The sequence below is a fragment of the Cyanistes caeruleus genome, chromosome 23 (assembly GCF_971803275.1).
Source record: "Cyanistes caeruleus chromosome 23, bCyaCae1.hap1.1, whole genome shotgun sequence".
In the NCBI taxonomy this organism is placed as follows: Eukaryota; Metazoa; Chordata; class Aves; order Passeriformes; family Paridae; genus Cyanistes; species Cyanistes caeruleus.
In genome coordinates this window covers 624,361-641,842 of record NC_141723.1, presented here as the reverse complement: position 1 = coordinate 641,842, position 17,482 = coordinate 624,361, and the positions used below count along the sequence as shown (strand labels likewise).

Sequence of the window (17,482 nt, the reverse complement as noted above, 5' to 3'; positions counted from 1 at the left end):
TGTAATCAATCCTACATCTACAAGACACAGACAAATTAGGGTGGGAAGAAACTGAGTGTGTTTGTGATGAAAACATCCAATGACATTTACATGAGTTAAATGATTCAAAGAAACTACCCTGGACCCATGAAGGAAGTTCTACAGAGTACAACCAGGTGATTGTTAACATTTACAGCCACTGCCATGTGTTCAGCAGTGAATGGGGATGGGGGAAAGAGGATGAAAAGAAAGGAGAGAGAAAAGGCCTGTTTCTGCCACATCCTGGGAAAGTCCCAGGATTCTGACAGAGGAAACCAGATTAATGTCATTATCATCAGTATTAACAGTTTTCCTACCAAAACAGAGATGCCCAAACCTTGGCAGAGGTCCAGACAGGCACCAATACAAGCACTAAAATGAGTGGTTTGAGTTTTATCTCAACCCAATTAAGGAGGAAAATCTGTAAGAAGATACTGAAACTTAGATGTTTCATCTGAGGCTCCATAAGACTCGGAAATTCTATAATGGTTGATGTATAAGCCTCCCTAATTCTTTCCCAATAAACACAAAGCTGCTCTAACTCAGCTGTTAAGAATAAAACAATTGATACCACAGTCACTGATTTTCAGTTCTGAAAATAAATGAGTTTGGGAAAAAGATTGAAATGATCATATTGAAATCTTAGGTCTTAAGCAATTATGGGAGAAACTCAAGTTTCTTTAACGCATTTATTTACTCTGGTTGAGAAAGCCTTCCTTCTTTCTTGTACACTTAAAAGATTGCACAGAAAAATCCCTAAGGAAAAGTGAGCCTTATTTTGAAATTTTCAATCCCCACAATTTTTTACCTCATTCTATAACTCAGTGATATCATTTCTTAGAGACAGTATGGTGGAAAAACTGGATTCTATTGTCTGTGGTTGGTCCTGATGATCTGGATGGTCTTTCCAACCTCAGTGACTCTGTGTCAGTCCAGGGACATTAAACTTAAGACACTGCACTGAAAAGCATCCCATGCTCTGAAATATTAATTGTAACCTTCTGTGTACCAAGAAGTGAAGGCAATGGAGATTTTAGAGCTCTTCTGATCAGTCACAAGATTCCAAAGTTGGATTCCTGCTAAATTTTGCCCAGAAGAGAGGCTCTTAGTTCACTAAATAAGCCCTAGTAAGGACTCACAGCCAGTCAGTAGGGTACAACACACAATCCTCTGGAGTAAGGAGAGAAAGGCCAGGAAAATCAACTCTCCTGAAGGCAGGAACACCGTACCATCCAAGCTCCCACATTCCCTGACACTCCACCCTGGGAGCACTTCAGCAGCAGATTACATGTAAAGGTACAGCAAGGCCACAGACAGGCCAGCTGGAAAACATGAAGCTATATTTTCCAGAACACAAGTACACACAGGAATTACCCCATTACTTGCCTGTCACAGGTTATTTATGTCCTGTGCAAGAGCACTATATTCTGTATGGATCCAAAATCCAAGGGAAGGAAGAAAAATGCTTTCATGGATAAAAAAATGCAGCTTCTGTATGCTGACTCAGTGAAGGACAGCAAGAACAGCACAACAAAATGCCTAAAATTCATGCTACTAAAGAAATTATCTTGGAAATCCTTAATAAATAGGATGAGCTTTAATTTTGTGACGTAGTTCATAAACAGAGTCTTGTTTTTTTGATCCATGTGTCAGAATCCTAATTGGTTGCATCCAGAGAATGGACTTGAAGAGTTAAAAAGCCTCCAGAGGACAGACTTGAAAAGTTACAAGATTAACTGAATAAAGGGTCACAGACAGATCTGTAACTCTGTTTTCATTTTTAATTTAAAAAAATTCTGCCAAAACACCAGAGGCAGGAGATAAAATAGTACAGATATGAAAAGAATATTTTAACCTTTAAATTTCCCAGAAGACAGTTCAGGGAAGGTCAGTTGTGAACAACTCGGGTTACACTTGAAACAAGTTCATGTCCTGGGAACTACCCAAAAGCTTCTCAATGGAATAGGAATTGGGATTCTGGTTCTTAAATCTGTAATTCACTCTCCAAAGAGGTCAGTGTAACCCTGCCCCATGTAATGCACTCCTCTGTGGCTCCTGCTCACCACACAGGGGTGTCACCCTGCAGCAGTGTCGTGGTCCCAATCTTTGCACATTTCAAGGGAAAAGGGTCTGTGGGATTCAATTCTTGCCAGTGTTTAAACACACAAGCATAAGGACGAGAGTAACAGCACAACCCAAGCTGGGACAGCACCCTGGAGTCACCTGGGCTGGCCCTGCTGTCATACTGGGCGTGACTCATTAACCCAAATTAAATGGCCGAGCCCTTAAATCAGCAAGCAAGGGAACTGGTGGTCACAATGACAAATCTGGAAACTCACAGAGGGCAGCTCTGCTTCATACACTAGGACAGACACTGAAGTTGGACCTGATGATCCCTGGGGGTCCCTTTCAACTCAGAATATTCTGTGGTTCTATGGAAAAAAGAAACAGAAAACAAAACAAAACTTTCCAGAACAAGTTCCCAAGGTGCTCCATACTGTGGACAAATAAGACATTTAAACCTTTATTATTGTCATGGGGTAGCTTTACCTTTAAGACAGCTTAGAAAGAGGGGAAGTTGAAGCTGCTAGTGGCTGATGGGAGTTTTTCTTCCTGACTAATTATCAGTCATTTCTAAGAACTGACAGCAGATCTGACCATTAAAAAGTGAATTCAACTTGTAAAACACCCCCTTAAGAAGTACAGACAGAATTCTCTTATTCTCTTTGGTTTCCGGCTTCTGAGGAGGTAGCAAGGCTCTGTCTTGGCCTCCTTCCCCCCCCTCCAGGCCGACCAGGCCGCGGTGGAGGGTGGCGGGGGGGAGGGGGAAGAGAAGCAGCGCTGGTCAGCCGAGCTTGGTTTTCAGTTTTTGCTGCTAGACTGAAACTTAACACCATGAACTCTTGCAGTTTTCTTAAAGCTTTTAATTCTTTTACTACCTGGATGAACATACAGATTACTCCTTTTCTTAAGAAGACAGAGAAAGAGAGAAACGATCAACATAGAGAAGACATCATAGAACCACCAAAAACAGTGAAGAGTTAAGTTTAAATAAGAAAAAGAGAATAAGGAGATGCTTTACAGCTGAAATATCTTTCTGTTAAAGCTATGGAGATGGACAATAATAGTATAAAAGGACTCCTTTAATTCATGATAAGAGTATTGGGAGGAATAAGATATTCAAAGTGTTACTTTTGAGCAAAAGAGAGAGAGTACTTGTGATACTGTGAGTTGCTGGAATTGAGTTGAGTGAAGATTTTGAAGCTTTGGGGGGCAAAGAGAAAACTGTTTTCCAGGAAGGCTCACAGAGACAGATAAAGAAGACTTCTGCCTTTGAATGACCTATCCTTAAAAATAAAATCCCTAAGCTCAGTGACCCATACACACCTCAGAGAGATGTGAAATGGGAGGAGAAGATCTAATGACAGATTTCTGGGCAGCTGGCATTAGAGAAATAGAAAACTATGACAAAAAATAGTTTTCTCGTGAGAAACTCCGTAAGTTAACAGAAAGAGACTTCTGTTTCTCTACAAAGACTGATGAAAAGACTGTAGCAAGAATTAAGACTGTTTTTAACCACCAAAGTCCTAAAGTTATTTGTCTCTATGTTGTCATGTGTACAGAGAAATAGTTAAGATATGGAAGATAAGAGAGCTTTCTGGAAGTTTATTCTGGTGTTCTTATTCTTGTAGTTTTGTTAATAAATTGTCTTTATTCCTTTTAAGTTTTAAGCCTGTTTTGCTCTTGTTCTAATCCATATCTCACAACAAGAAATAAGTAATTTTTTTAGTTACTGGTTTAAAACCATGACAATTATGCTTCCTAATATTGGTATTTCAATTAAGATTTGTACTAATAGCATAGTAGTTTCCAAGAGAAAATAATGAAACAATGACTTACCAACAGTTCTGTGTAAAATAACCATTCCTCTACAGCAAACACTCACACAATAACTTGTCTAAATGGGCACACAAAGGATGTAAAATGCTCCAGCCCTTCCCACAGCTCAAACCACCTTCAGCCATGGGGCCAAGCACATTTAAATGTGAACAAACTTCTGTGGAACACTGGAGCACACACACAGGGCCTACAAGCCCCACAGCACAGGGCCTGTGTGGAAGGTGGTGTCATCCAGATTTGTTAATCCCGCAGGCAATTCCACTCAGTGTTACTGCTGCAGACACAGTTTGGTTTCCAGGGGCTGTTTTATCATTACTCTGATCACCACAATTGCAAGACACAGACCCTTATAATCCTAACAGAAAACACATCATCCACACATTAATTGTTTTTGTAATAGGAAAATAAAACATTCATCCATATGATGCACCACACAGAATTATAAGAGCACATGGGTATTTTATTGTTAAAAATCCAAGCCTTCCCTCTTCCGTGGATTGTCTTAAAATCATAAATGGTAAATTTGGAACACTGTTTTCCAGACTCTCTGAGTGTATTAATTAATAGCCAGAGTTCTGCATCTTTGTGACACTGGATAGGCCTGAGAAGTTCAAGTCAGTTGGGAGAGGAAAGCAGAGCTCCAGGACCCAACCCTCCCTGTGCCCCTGCTCAGCATCGGCCCCAGCAGCTCTGCAGAATCCTCTGCTGTCTTTGAACTCCACTTAGTGGAACATAGCTGGAAATTGAGGGATACAGGGAGGCTTAAAAGAGTTCAAAAGGATGAGGGACCAGGGGAAATAAAGCCCAACACAGCTGTCCAGGGTGTATTCAAAGTGTCCATCAGAGCTCAGTGTTCCTGCTAAAATCCATCAATAATTCAAAGTGCACCAGCCTAAGAACTCACTCTTCCGCAAAGAGCTTCCAAACCCAACCCAGCTTTCATTTAATCTGAAAGCAAATGGCAAAGCACAACACTAAATAAAACCTTGAGCCAGAGGACTCTGAACCACTCTGATGCTTGTCAAGTTTCACACCTTCCACTAAGCCTCAATAATCCTGAGCTGCCCTCACCTCAGCAAGACAGCACCCCTGTCCTGATGTGACATTCCCCTCCTTTCAAAGGGCAAATCCTTTCTGCCCCAGGGCTCCATCTCCCAATGGGTTCCCTGCCCATTCCAGCACTGCTACATCTGCAATTATTACTTAGAAGATAAAGAATTATTCAATAATTTAGCAACATTGCAAAGTGAATTCCTGGGTTGAAGCTGTAAAAGTAACAGAAGATGTTTTGATTTTTGAACTACTTCAAGCTGGTAAATGGGAACCTAGTCAAAAATCAGTTCCTTTAAAGGCTGAAAGTTTTGACATGTCATATTTGCAATAAATAAGGTTCACACTTAAACACCACACAGAAGAATTACACAGCTCCACCGCAAGGTAAATCAGAAAAATTTCATTTGGGATCTAAATATAAACTGGTAGGACCAGGCAATGCCACTTCCCTAGGAAACATATTCTTCTAGTCAGTTTGGTTTATAACCATATTTATAAGTTTCATCAGTTTTCCAATAGAACAGAATGGATTTTAAGGCCTGTTTAAGGATTCTGAACATATATATTGCCCTATGTGTTTTAATTTCCAACTCATATAATAATGGATTTGTGGATGTCTATTAAGGAACCATCTTCTCTTTCAATTATTACTTACATAATTCCAAGTGTGATGTTGCCAAAAGCTCTCTCTACAGTAAGAGTTGTCAATTCTGACTGCAACTGCCAAACCATGACCTGAGCTTTCCAAAAACATCTGATGGAGCTTGAAACATAGCAGTGCAGATCTAAACAAACTTCTCATAAAACTCCTTCTGGGAAATTAACTATTTGAAGAAATTCAGGATGGTGGTAGGGAATGTCTTGCACCTCAAAAGTATGTCCCAGAGTAAGGTTTTATTAATATTTCTTTTACTCATCTGGTTGGGTGGAAACAAGAATTAGTGAGTAGAATCAAAGTTTGTTCACTTAGCTTTAAGAGATAAAAGAAGTTAAACTTCAGGGGAGGAGGTCTGGAAGAAGCAGCGAGATAATCTCATGCTTCTCCAAACAAGTATTTGATTTTCAAAGCCCACAGCCACACGTCCACACGTAATGGAAGCATTCCCTTTCCCTTTGGTGCTTCTTTAGCAGGAAAACAGCAGCCTGAGTTTGCAGATTCTGCTGAGAAAATGGCCAGAAATCACAAGCCAGAGGAAATAATCAATGCCTTTGGAATTCTGAGTCAAGATCAAAGAGCTCTCTGCCCTGGATGCTCAGGAGAGCTGAGGGTCAGTGCCTTGCCTGCAGGACAGGGAAGCAGGAACCTCCACATTCTGCTCCCACCCCACAGCAAGGGATAAAATCACAAACCCATCAAAGCCCACAGACTTCTCCAAATGCCTTCCAAGCATCCAGCAGTCTGGGGGGAGGGGGGCAGTGTGTGCCTGTGTGCCTGTTCCCCCTTTGAAAGAGAAATCTGCCTAATCCAGCCCCTTGGGAATGTTTATGTTCACAGGAAATCTGCCCAAATCTCTCTTTTGCAAGTAAAACAAACAAACAAATGTGTGGTCTCAGATCAGCAGATCTAGAAACACCCTCTGTGATCCGGGTGCAGCTGCACATCCTGTGCCCTGGCACAGGACAGCAAACACTTCCCCCTGGAGCGTGCAAACACCAGGAGCCCAAGTTCTTCCTCCTCCCCACAAGGCCATTCCCCACAGGACAGGGCCACAGTGACAGGCTCATCCTGAGCACTCAAACAGCTCTTCCCTGATTTGATACTGAGAGAACAACCTTGAGCTCATCACACCACAGGGCAACACTGTAGTCCTGAGTGAAGCAGTGCTGATGTCCCAAGACTGGAAATTACCTGGAAACCAGATCATGGAACCACCATGAGGAAATGGTCACAAGGCTCAGGACACAGAGCACACCTGGAGACAGAGGTGGAGCACGTCTGGTATGCTCAAACCTTAAGCAGAAAGATGCCAAAGCCAAGACAGTCAACAAATGTTGAGGATCAGGTTATTCTAGACACAGAATTACAGAATCCCAGAATGGTTTGGCTTGAAAGGGACATCCCACCCAAAAGCCCATCCCATCCCACCCCCTGCCACGGGCACAGACACCTCCCACTATCCCAGGTGGCTCCAAGCCCCATCCAACCTGGCCTTGGGCACTGCCAGGGGTCCAGGGGCAGCCACAGCTGCTCTGGGCACCCTGTGCCAGGGCCTGCCCACCCTCACAGGGAGGAATTTTTCCCAGCATCCCATCCATCCCTCCCTGTGTTAGTTATCCCAGCCATGCTCCTTCAGCAGGGAATGAATGAACACATTTCTAGGGCAGGGCAGGGCACACACCCCAGGGAAGGCTGAGCTAATGAATGAACATTTAACACCCCCAGCCTGACTTTCTGCCCCCAAGCTGCCAATTCTGTCATCAGCCCTCCAAACTCTGAGCAGGGTCTGAAGAAACTGCCCTTTCTGTAGGCAGGTACAGTTTAAACACAGCATGGGAATTCTCCTACAGAAATTTGGTTTCACAGCTCATATATCCTCTAGTTTGACAAACCTCCATGAGAGGGAAACACAGAGCCCTGCTCCTGTAAATCTCAGGGATCATATCTACAAGGCAGTTATTAAATCACTCCAGCCTGGCATACTGGCAGATCCATGAGCCTAGTATTATGATGCATTTTAACACCATTCCTGGTAACAGGATGGCTGGCTACAGACAGAAACAGACGGGATTTCATCTCCCTTCAAGCACTACCAAAACATGCATTATTTTTCTGGAGCCCACAGAATCTTTCCAACTTTATAACATATTTTAATTATATGTATAATACAGCTGTCTTTTTTTTTTTTAGGTCATTAAACTGCAGGAAAGAAAAATTTTCCAATACAAGTCTGTTCCAGTTACTAATTAAATCAATTTTAACACTTTTCTGCAACATGTTGGTAAAGATGATTTATGGGGCTGGCAAACAGCTGGAGGTCAATGTCAAAATAACAGCCACCTGAAGATTTACTCATGCCATCAAATAGCCACAATGAACAAAAAACCCTACAATTCCACAGACAAGCTTGCTGCATTTCCAGTGGTAAATGCTGAGGAAGGGAAAATAAGCCGGATTTTTGTAGGAGGTCTCTGTTTTCTGTCCCAAATGGGTCTGTTTTCCTGTGGAGATACGGATTATTCCCTATAAACTCATAAAAATATCTAAAAGAAAAAGGAGAAGGTAAAAAAGCCCCAAAAATACTTGTACTGAACCAACAGATAAAAATCTTACTTGCTTGTAATAGTTCTTTGTGGGTCCTAGTCCACCCTTCCATGAGTATGGCTTCATGAGCACCTCTTTAAAATAAAGTACACAGATGGAATCAGACAGGGCTAATCAAGATAAATAAATCCAGGGAAATACAGAGTCCCTGTGAGAGGCAGTTCTATGAGCTGAGCAATGCCACCCAAATTACATTTTCCTTCAAAAAAAAGAGGAAGCATTGATTTCAGAACAGTCAATCAAAGGGTGCAAACAGTCAAGCAAAGGGTGCAAAACATGTTCACAATGATTTAGCAGTAAATCCACCAGCCTCAATCTCCTTCCTGCCCTGTGGATCAGAGTCACAGCTCCACACTTGAAGTTATCCTTCCATGACAGAACCCACGCTGGACTTCTGCCCATTTCACCAGGTGGAAAAACAGGGAACCTGGAATTTCACAGGTGTGATCTCATTCCAGGGAAGAATTTTTCTAAGGAGCCTGTGGCACGCTGGAAGCAGCACCAGGAAACAGCAGAATCCAAAAACTGAGGTGAACTTACTCGAATATTTTCCTAGCTCCTTTGGCAGCAAAAACCTTGGCCCAGAGACTTCAAACTTTAAAAATTTGTTGACCTTGGCAGGAGGCTGTGCCAATTTTCAGGGAGTTGTGGCTGGAATTATTAAGTTAATAGAGGCAGTTTCCACCTACACTCTGAACAGTTGTTTTTATATGCCCACGTCCTTAAAACAGCCCTTGCAACATCCCCACCACCACTTTGGAAGGCAATAGGAAAGAAATCACATGGAGAAGACATGGACTGGGAGGGGAAGTCCTTGGTTTAAAGAAGGGGAACAGGCCAGAATCCAGCCAGTAATTCTAGGAGGAGATTAACAGCATCCAAAGATGAAGGACTTCTTACACACTTCACAAAATGAGTGAGATAAATGATATTGCAGCCAGGAGCTACTCATGCTGCTCCCGACTGCCACACACTGAAAGCATTGGATCTGCAGAAGAGCTGGGGACAAACAAACCCTCATGCATTGCAGGCACTGAGCAGGCTAGGGATCAAATCCCTGATGAAGAGATCCAAGCCAGGCTGTCCCACCTGAGGCTGACATGGAAAAGGGAGCATCCCCATCCCTGTTGTTCCCAGCTCATCCACAAGACTCCTTTTAGCTGTGGCACATGAAACTCTCCCAGTTAACCCCAGCCAAGGGCATCTGGCCAGGCTTTACCAGTTCTGTTTCCTTTGCAACCCATTTTAGGAAAAAAATTACAAAGACTCCTTCACAAGCACATGCCTCCCATGTTCCCCCTTCCCTGGAATATCATTAAATAAAATAAGGCAAACCAAAAGAAGATGACCCTGAAAAGGATCTTCTCAGCAGGCTTTGCTGACAACAGGCACAGAAGGACTGAGCTGCTCTTTGCAATGTTTCTAACTCCTGAGGCACAGCAGGAACATCCAATTCCAGGGGCAAAGCCCAGCTGCTGCTAGAGGCAGCCCATCAGCTTGGCTGGAGCATTGCAGAGGGATTCCCACAGCACACAATTCCTGACAGGAATTCCTGGCAGCTGATGCCTGCGCAGGCGGAAGTGATTCTGCCTCAAATACTTCCTTTACCACCGATAACACAATTCCTGCCATGGGCCTGCCAAGGCTGCACTGATCTGTAACCCTGTCCTGCTCCCACAGGGATTTATTTTTAGACGTCAGATACAGCAAGGCAAACACAGAGACTGCGCTGTTTGAAGAGATAATTCTGTGTCAAATGCAAGATGCTGAAGTGATATGAATGTGCATTACAGCGCTTGCCTTGAGCAAATGGCTTTTGAGGGAGCAAAGAATATTGTCTGGGAAGCGTGAAGCTGATCAGCTCTCCATATTCCATTACCAGAACCTACTCAGCTGAAGATAATGTCTTTCTTTCAAGTGAAGAACAGAGTATTTATTCCTGGCAGGAAGTAGATCTTTAAGGAATTCCTAATCATCGTTTCTCCTGTTTATATTAATGGCATTTAGCACTAAGCAAAGTAAAACCATATTTCATAGAATCACAGAATATCCTGAATTGGAAGAGACCACAGGGATCATCCAGCTCCTGACCCTGCAGAGACACCCCAGCAATCCCTCCCTGTGCATCCCTGGGAGTCCAAATGCTCCTGGAAATCTGGCAGTCATTTTTTAGCATATTCAATTACATTACCATCTTCTTAAATATTAGAAGAAATTTAACCATGTCTCAATCTAGAGTCAGTTCTTAATGCAAGCAAAAGGATATGGGACTCCATATCCATTTTTCTGTCTCACATTTTTAAACTTGGTGAATTTGAAGTTGCTTCAATAGGTCCCACGGAGTTCTGATGAGTTCTTTTCAGTTATTTATTCATAAATCAGACAGAAAACCAACAGATATAAAACAAAGCTTGCACTTGCTAGCTGATGTTAAACAGTGTGCATTTTTATCATTTCAAAGGTGTAATTACAGACTCTTCTACACAAATGTTATTTAACCACTTGGAAATGACCTTGTATTTGTCCAGAGGTTTTTATGTAGACTTACCACCAGTGTGTTCAATGAGTGAGAACCAGGTCAAAAAAGTTCAAAGGGAGACACCTCGTATTTTATGTAAACTGAGAAGAAGCTAAATTAGGAAAAAGGTAAATTGAGAAGAAATATTGCATCTCCTTGGGAGACAGACCATGAAGAAGTTGAACCACAGTTCTGAACATTTATCCAATGTCAGATTAAAACACATTTATGAGGCAGAACCTGGCTTTTCATTAGAAATTAATTATGCAGTCCTCAAAAGAAATGCAGCAATGAACATAAGGTATTTCAGCAAAATGCCAGTGAATTTTGGGCACTGATGCAATCTGTGAGGCTCAACCTGTCGGTACAGCTTTGACATCACTGCCTTTGCCTGGCAACCAGCAATTTCCTGGGATGCCACACGTGCTCGGCTGGCCAGCCACAGGTATGTGTAAGGTACTGCTGTTGGAAGCAGTGTGGAAGGACGTTTCTGAAGAGGAAAAGCCCCCCAAAATGCACCCAGCCTCACTAGCATGGTGCAAGGATAAGAAGAGAACAAATCCCTTTTCATACCTCTCAGCAATTTAATTTAAAACGATCTCATGAGGTGAAATGCCAGGCTATAAATACCTCCTGCACCATGAGACCATATTATAAGTGACATAAACGTTACAAAACAATCTGAAATTTGGCCAGGCTGTTAATAGACAGCATTACACAATTCCTGACATGGACAGATAATACTGTATTTCTACTATGCAAATTTCTAGCAGTGAATAGATTTTGAAAGCAGTTTACACCCACCACCCCTCAGATGCAACTCAGTAATTCTCTATTAGGTGCCAAGCTGTCACTTCCCATCACTCCAGCCCACTGCTATTCTCTGCCCTACCTTAGGAGCACAAAGGAGCCTCCAACTTGATTAAAATGCATGAGCCCTGTGTGAACCTATTTTTAAATCTCCCAATTAATACTGCTGTTGTATTAACAGCTTTCATTTATCTTACCATTAATACTGGTATTCTAAGGAAGTGCTGCAATGCTTTATCTTTTCATATTTTAGCAGCAAAGCTCTTGTTCTTAAAGAGATTTTTCACCATATAAAAAGTCCTGATACTGTGGGGTTTTATCAGAAACCTTGCTTAGGAGAAGGAAGTAATTAGAGGAACAGAGGGCCTGAGTCACCTTATTTAGGCAGAAATCTTGCTTTAGACACACAAATAGCTAAATACGCAGGGTTTTTCAAAGGCAGATGTGGTGGAAACAGAGACCTGACCTCTCAACACACAGAGTCTCAGTTTTATGACAGTTCTTCTCATGCTGCCACCAGCCCCTGTTTTCTTCCTGGTTTCACAGCACAGACACAGAAAACAGCTCAGGGCTGAAATAACCAGTAACAGCTCAATAACCAATACCATTTTTATGTCTTCTGCTCTGCTCATCCTTCCACAATTTTTGCTTTTCAGGCAGACCTCTGGTTACAGCCTCTGGTCTGGTTGTGCCAGGGGACCACTGAGCAAGAGCCGGGAAAGCTGCAGGAGTAGAAGCCACATCACAAAAAGCAGAACTAAACCACTCCTGCTGTGGGAACTTCCCAGCATGCCTCATGAAAACCTGGAAAGGATGTATTACCTGATTTTACTTCTGCCTCTCAAAAACATAAAGATGAACCCCACAGGTCTGTCCTGCCATTCTGAAAACATCCAGGAAATGCTTAAACCCACAAAAGAATTAATTATTAGTCATCAAAACAATGTGCCATGCACAGCTTGTGCTCCCTTCTCCAGCTGCACATTGTGCTGAACATCCCTGGATGATGGGAGGGAGAACTCAGAGGACCACAGGATGTAAAAACCACACCTATGCGGACACAGACCTGCTTCAACATAAAGCTTCTCTCCAGAATGACTGAAAAATTAGTTGTGTCAAATCAACAAATTACCAGGAGACAGAAAACATGGACATGGATCAATCACACTGTTCCTACACACAGAAAATGAAAATAAGCAGTTTTCAGCAGAGTGAGGACTACTCCTACTTGCCCGTTTCTGAGGGACTCCATGGGAACTGAGCTCTTTGCACTCTATTTGTGCCCAGTACTTGGTGTCTCCAGCTCTCTCACGTGTGCCTGTGTCTGCAGAGCCCACACAGCAGAACCAAGTGTGAGCAACAGCAGATCCCAGCCCTGAACAGGACCCAGGCTCCTTCCCAGCCAGAATTTTACAGAGACTGGGAAAAAAACCCAGCTGCATAATTCTGCTTGCAGAAGTGTGAAGTATGGCAGCATGAAAGGCTGTAAATAATTCACTTGGTATTACAGGAAATGTTTTACAAATGAAAAGGTTGTAACCTCCTTTTGGCTACAAGGCTGGCAGATGCTGGAGGCATTCCTGCTCCTCTAAGTGCAGAACAAAACGTGTCCTGTTTGTGAGAAACTCCTGGGTCTCAGCCCTCCCCAGAAAATGCTTCTGCCTGTATTCATCAGGGAGGGATCACAGAAGAGCAAAGGCTGCACACTCCAGAAATGCAGCTCAGGCTGACAGCAGTCTCTGGTATTTTGATGACACAGCTGCCGCAATGCACAATGCAGAGCTAAGGGAAGGGGTAAATTCAATTATTTATATTTTCATAAATGCATTCACACAATTGTTTAATCACACACACACAAACCAAAAATACACATGCGGTGATTACAGATGATTCAAGACTGAATGTTTGATACAGTCTTAAAACAGTGACATCAGCCAAATCCAGTGGAAATAAAAGCATAGCCAAGCTCAAAAGGAGAGCTCCACATGACTGAGTGCATATTCTGCCCCAGCACACAGAAGCAATTCCATATAAAGTCTCTACAGCTTTAACTTCTTATAACTAAACATTTAGCAACAAACTAAATAATCCTCAGTGGAGATCCCTCTATGCTTCCCCACCAGGTCAGCGAGAAGGAAGCACAAGGTGTTTTGTGTATAAAATAAATCCAAGACTCACCTGTATGTTGCCAAAGTCCACGTTTTCATAGTGGAAATGTGCACACTCGGCCATCTTCGGGAAGTGCCCCTTTGTAAAGGATAACCTGGAGCACACCAAGAGCATACCGTGAGATAGATGCAGAACACTCAACAGAAATAAAAAACAGGCACTGATACAAAACAACAACAACTTTCTCATCCCAAAGCCAAGGGAACATAGGGATTTGTTGATGTGATGCACCAGAACAGTGGGGAAGGAAACCAAGTGAGAAAGGAAAGCTGAAATGTCAAGTGGCTTTTCCAGTGCAACCCTACAGAACTGTGTGACATTCCAGCAGCACCACATCCCATTGCATTCCTACAGAACTGTGTGTGACATTCCAGCAGCACCACATCCCATTGCATCCCTGCAGAACTGTGTGTGACATTCCAGCAGCACCACATCCCATTGCATCCCTACAGAACTGTGTGACATTCCAGCAGCACCACATCCCATTGCATCCCTACAGAACTGTGTGTGACATTCCAGCAGCACCACATCCCATTGCATCCCTGCAGAACTGTGTGTGACATTCCAGCAGCACCACATCCCATTGCATCCCTACAGAACTGTGTGACATTCCAGCAGCACCACATCCCATTGCATCCCTGCAGAACTGTGTGACATTCCAGCAGCACCACATCCCATTGCATCCCTACAGAACTGTGTGTGACATTCCAGCAGCACCACATCCCACAGGCTTCCAGACACGGAGCAGGGACAAGCAGCTGCACCTCACAAATGCACATCCACAGCCTTACACGAGACACGAGGAAAGCAGAACTTTACCTGTGAAAGGCATCACAGCCCATCAGTCCCGGGGGGATGTATCTGAGGGTGCAGAACAAACTCTATTTATGCTGTGCCTTTTGCAAATTCAAAAGTCAGGCATAATTATTCCCAAGTGTCTCCAGTCATACTGGTAGCTGCCGGGGAGCTCCTCTGTCTCTGCAACATGCTCCTGCTTCTGCTGAAGCTATTATAGACTCCTATAGATATTCCTGGTGGTGAGCCAATGAGATTGTCATTATCTAGCTCCCTCTTCCCACAGGAATACAAGTGGGAAGTGAGATGCAGCATCTGGCTGCTCAGCACTGGAACAAAGAGCCATTTCCCTCTCAGTAGAGCACTAGAGGGGTGAGCTGAAGGCTCAGATCCATCAATATCGGGGAGTTCTGCTCCTCAAGTCAGCATTTTTAGCAAAGTAATATTGATTATTTCTGATCCCTGTTGCTGCAAACATAATGACTTGGTTTACAGTATCTGGGAGACAAGCAGAGACAGAAATACAGCATGAGCCCACAGGGGGAAAAAAAACCAAACTGGGAGACCAGGGAAGAAAAAACATCCCTTAGAAGGGAAAACCATGTAAAATCCATTCAAATGAAGTTGCAGAGGGCAGAATGCAAAAAGGAAAGAGAAAAAAATTGAATAAAAAATACATATAGGCCACCCACTTATCCTGGTTTAGCTTCCAGAGCATAAGGAGAAAGGGAAAATTTTACACATTGCCTGGGCTTCTTTGGAGATTTTTCTCTCTATGTTCTATTGTGGGTATTTTTTAATTGCTTTCAGGAAGAACTGCTAAAGAAAATTAAAAACACTGCAACAGTGAGGCTCAAAACTCTACCTAGCTTTGTTTCTATGGCCAGAAAGAGGAGAGTGAGCCAGCAAAACCTCTCATGCCCAGCTTTAGGGTCCATTAGTTCCAACTGCCTTAGCTCCACATGGATTTTGATTGCTCTGCTGAAGATACACCATCACAAATTGTTGCTAAATTCCCTGCACTGCAGCACAACAGCCAAAACTCAGCACAGCAAAACTGGAAGACCAGGAAAGACAGGAAAATCACAGAACTCTGCTCTTACTTTTTAACATTCTTCACTTTCATGCTGGCTGTGCTGCCGCAGGACCTGAGCGGCAGTTCCCCCGGGATGTCCGGAATGTCGGCACCTCTGGCCTGCAGGGAAGGACACAGGAAAAGCAAGGAGGTTAAAACATGGCTGGACTCTGCCTGCTGAGCAGGAGCCCCTCTGTTCTGAGTGGGGGTACAAACCTCAGATGTGCTTAAGTTGAATTCTGTCTTTTAACCAGGGAAAACTGACCCTTGGGATGGGGATCAGGGACGTGACAATTCATTGCTACTTCTGGTTTCTAAAGTGGAGATTTTCAGAAAGGTGGGAGTGAAATAGATATCCCCAAACTCCATACTTGGACTCCTCATTAAGTACCTGATTTTCCAGACATCTGTGCATTTAGATTCAGGCAGAGGCACTGCAAAAAGCTGGAATGCTCACACAATGGAAAACAAGTAAATGACGGAGCTGCTTATATGTGGAAGGTGAACTTCTAAAATAGATGTTTGAAACTACTGGTTTAATTGCTTGAGGATATTAAAATTCCTTAATCAGTAAAATTAATTTATTTCAGTGAGGCCAGAACTCCAAATTCCCTCCTTTCTGTTCTGTGATACCTTCCCATTCCCTCCTTCCTCCAGCTGCCTTTGCCTAAGCCATGAGCTCTGCTGGGGTTGAATTCTCCATCACAAGGGACAAACACTCTGCCCCATGGGGTTCTCCCACTGTGATCCAAAGGAATGAGGGGCTTCAGTGAGACTGTTATGGAAAGAGCAGTGATCAAACAGCAAGACCAGCGCAGACATCACAGAGAAAGACCAGAAAAACAAGTGATGCTGGCAAGAGATTACCCATCAGTGATGTGGGTGACACCAGCTGAATGAGCTTTTTCTGCTTTATACAATGCACTAAAAACGTGAATAATGTCCCAAGGAGGGAATGCTGAACCAAGAGGAAGAAAGGCACTTCAGTGTTACTTCTCTTACAGGCCTGGAACCAAGAAGTATTCCATCAAATCCCTTTTCTAATGACAGGAACAAACAGATAATTGCCCTGATGTTACATCCATCCCAATGGTTCTAAACTGGTCCAGCAGATCTCTGAACAGAGCTGGATCTGTTCCAAAGCTGTGACTGGTAACACAACATAGCTGCATTGGTCTCCACCCCCAAAACTTTACAGTTGGACCACCACAACCCAAGCCAGCAGCCCATGTGTGGGATGAACACCAGGACAATCTTTGTCACTCCTCCCTGAAGCTCCCATTTCACCCTGACACAGGCCACCTGGACCTGAGCTTCACCACATCACTAAGAGCTGCAGTGAGTAAGTCATTGTCATTCTCCGTCTTGTTTTCAACTGGTCAACCAGACCAGTGCCAGAGGGAGAGAGGGATTCATCCCACTGAACTCCAGATGCACAGGGGTGAGGCTACAACCACATTATCCATGTGAGGGGTCCTGCTAATAGTAACCAGGAATGCTGTGGTACTTCAGGTCCATTACCCTGCTCCAGATAATGTGAGGAGAGTCCTGGAATGGTTCGGGTTGGAAGGGACCTTAGGGATCACCCAGTCCCACCTCTGCCATGGGCAGGGACACCTTCCACTATTCCAGGCTGCTCCAAGCCCCATCCAGCCTGTCCTTGGACACTTCCAGGGATCCAGGGGCAGCCATAGCTTCTCTGGACACCCTGTGACAGGGCCCCACCACCCTGATAGGGAGGAATTTCTTCCTAACATCCCATGGATGTGGGAATCCATTCCCCTTATCCTGTTGCTCCAGGTCCTTGTCCACAGTCTCTCTCCATCTTCCTTCTCAGCCCCTTCAGCCTCTGGAAGGTCACAATTAGGTTACCCACAAGTTT

At 43.6% G+C, this 17,482-nt stretch overlaps 1 protein-coding gene across 6 annotated transcripts in view; it reads right to left on the bottom strand.

The window, feature by feature from the left end:
* Positions 1-17,482, bottom strand: part of ARHGAP32 (Rho GTPase activating protein 32) — a 239,979-nt gene that overhangs the window by 116,671 nt on the left and 105,826 nt on the right. For 3 of the 6 annotated variants that reach the window (XM_086861446.1, XM_086861444.1, XM_086861447.1), the window contains exons 3-5: positions 15,629-15,720; positions 14,550-14,591; positions 13,740-13,824 (exon numbers count right to left, since the gene is read on the bottom strand). In XM_086861446.1, the coding sequence (XP_086717572.1) occupies positions 13,740-13,824; positions 14,550-14,591; positions 15,629-15,720 (219 nt within the window). Of the gene's footprint in view, positions 1-2,357; positions 2,422-13,739; positions 13,825-14,549; positions 14,592-15,628; positions 15,721-17,482 lie in introns of those variants that run through there. The other 3 variants (XM_086861448.1, XM_086861445.1, XM_086861450.1) reach the window with 2 other exon arrangements.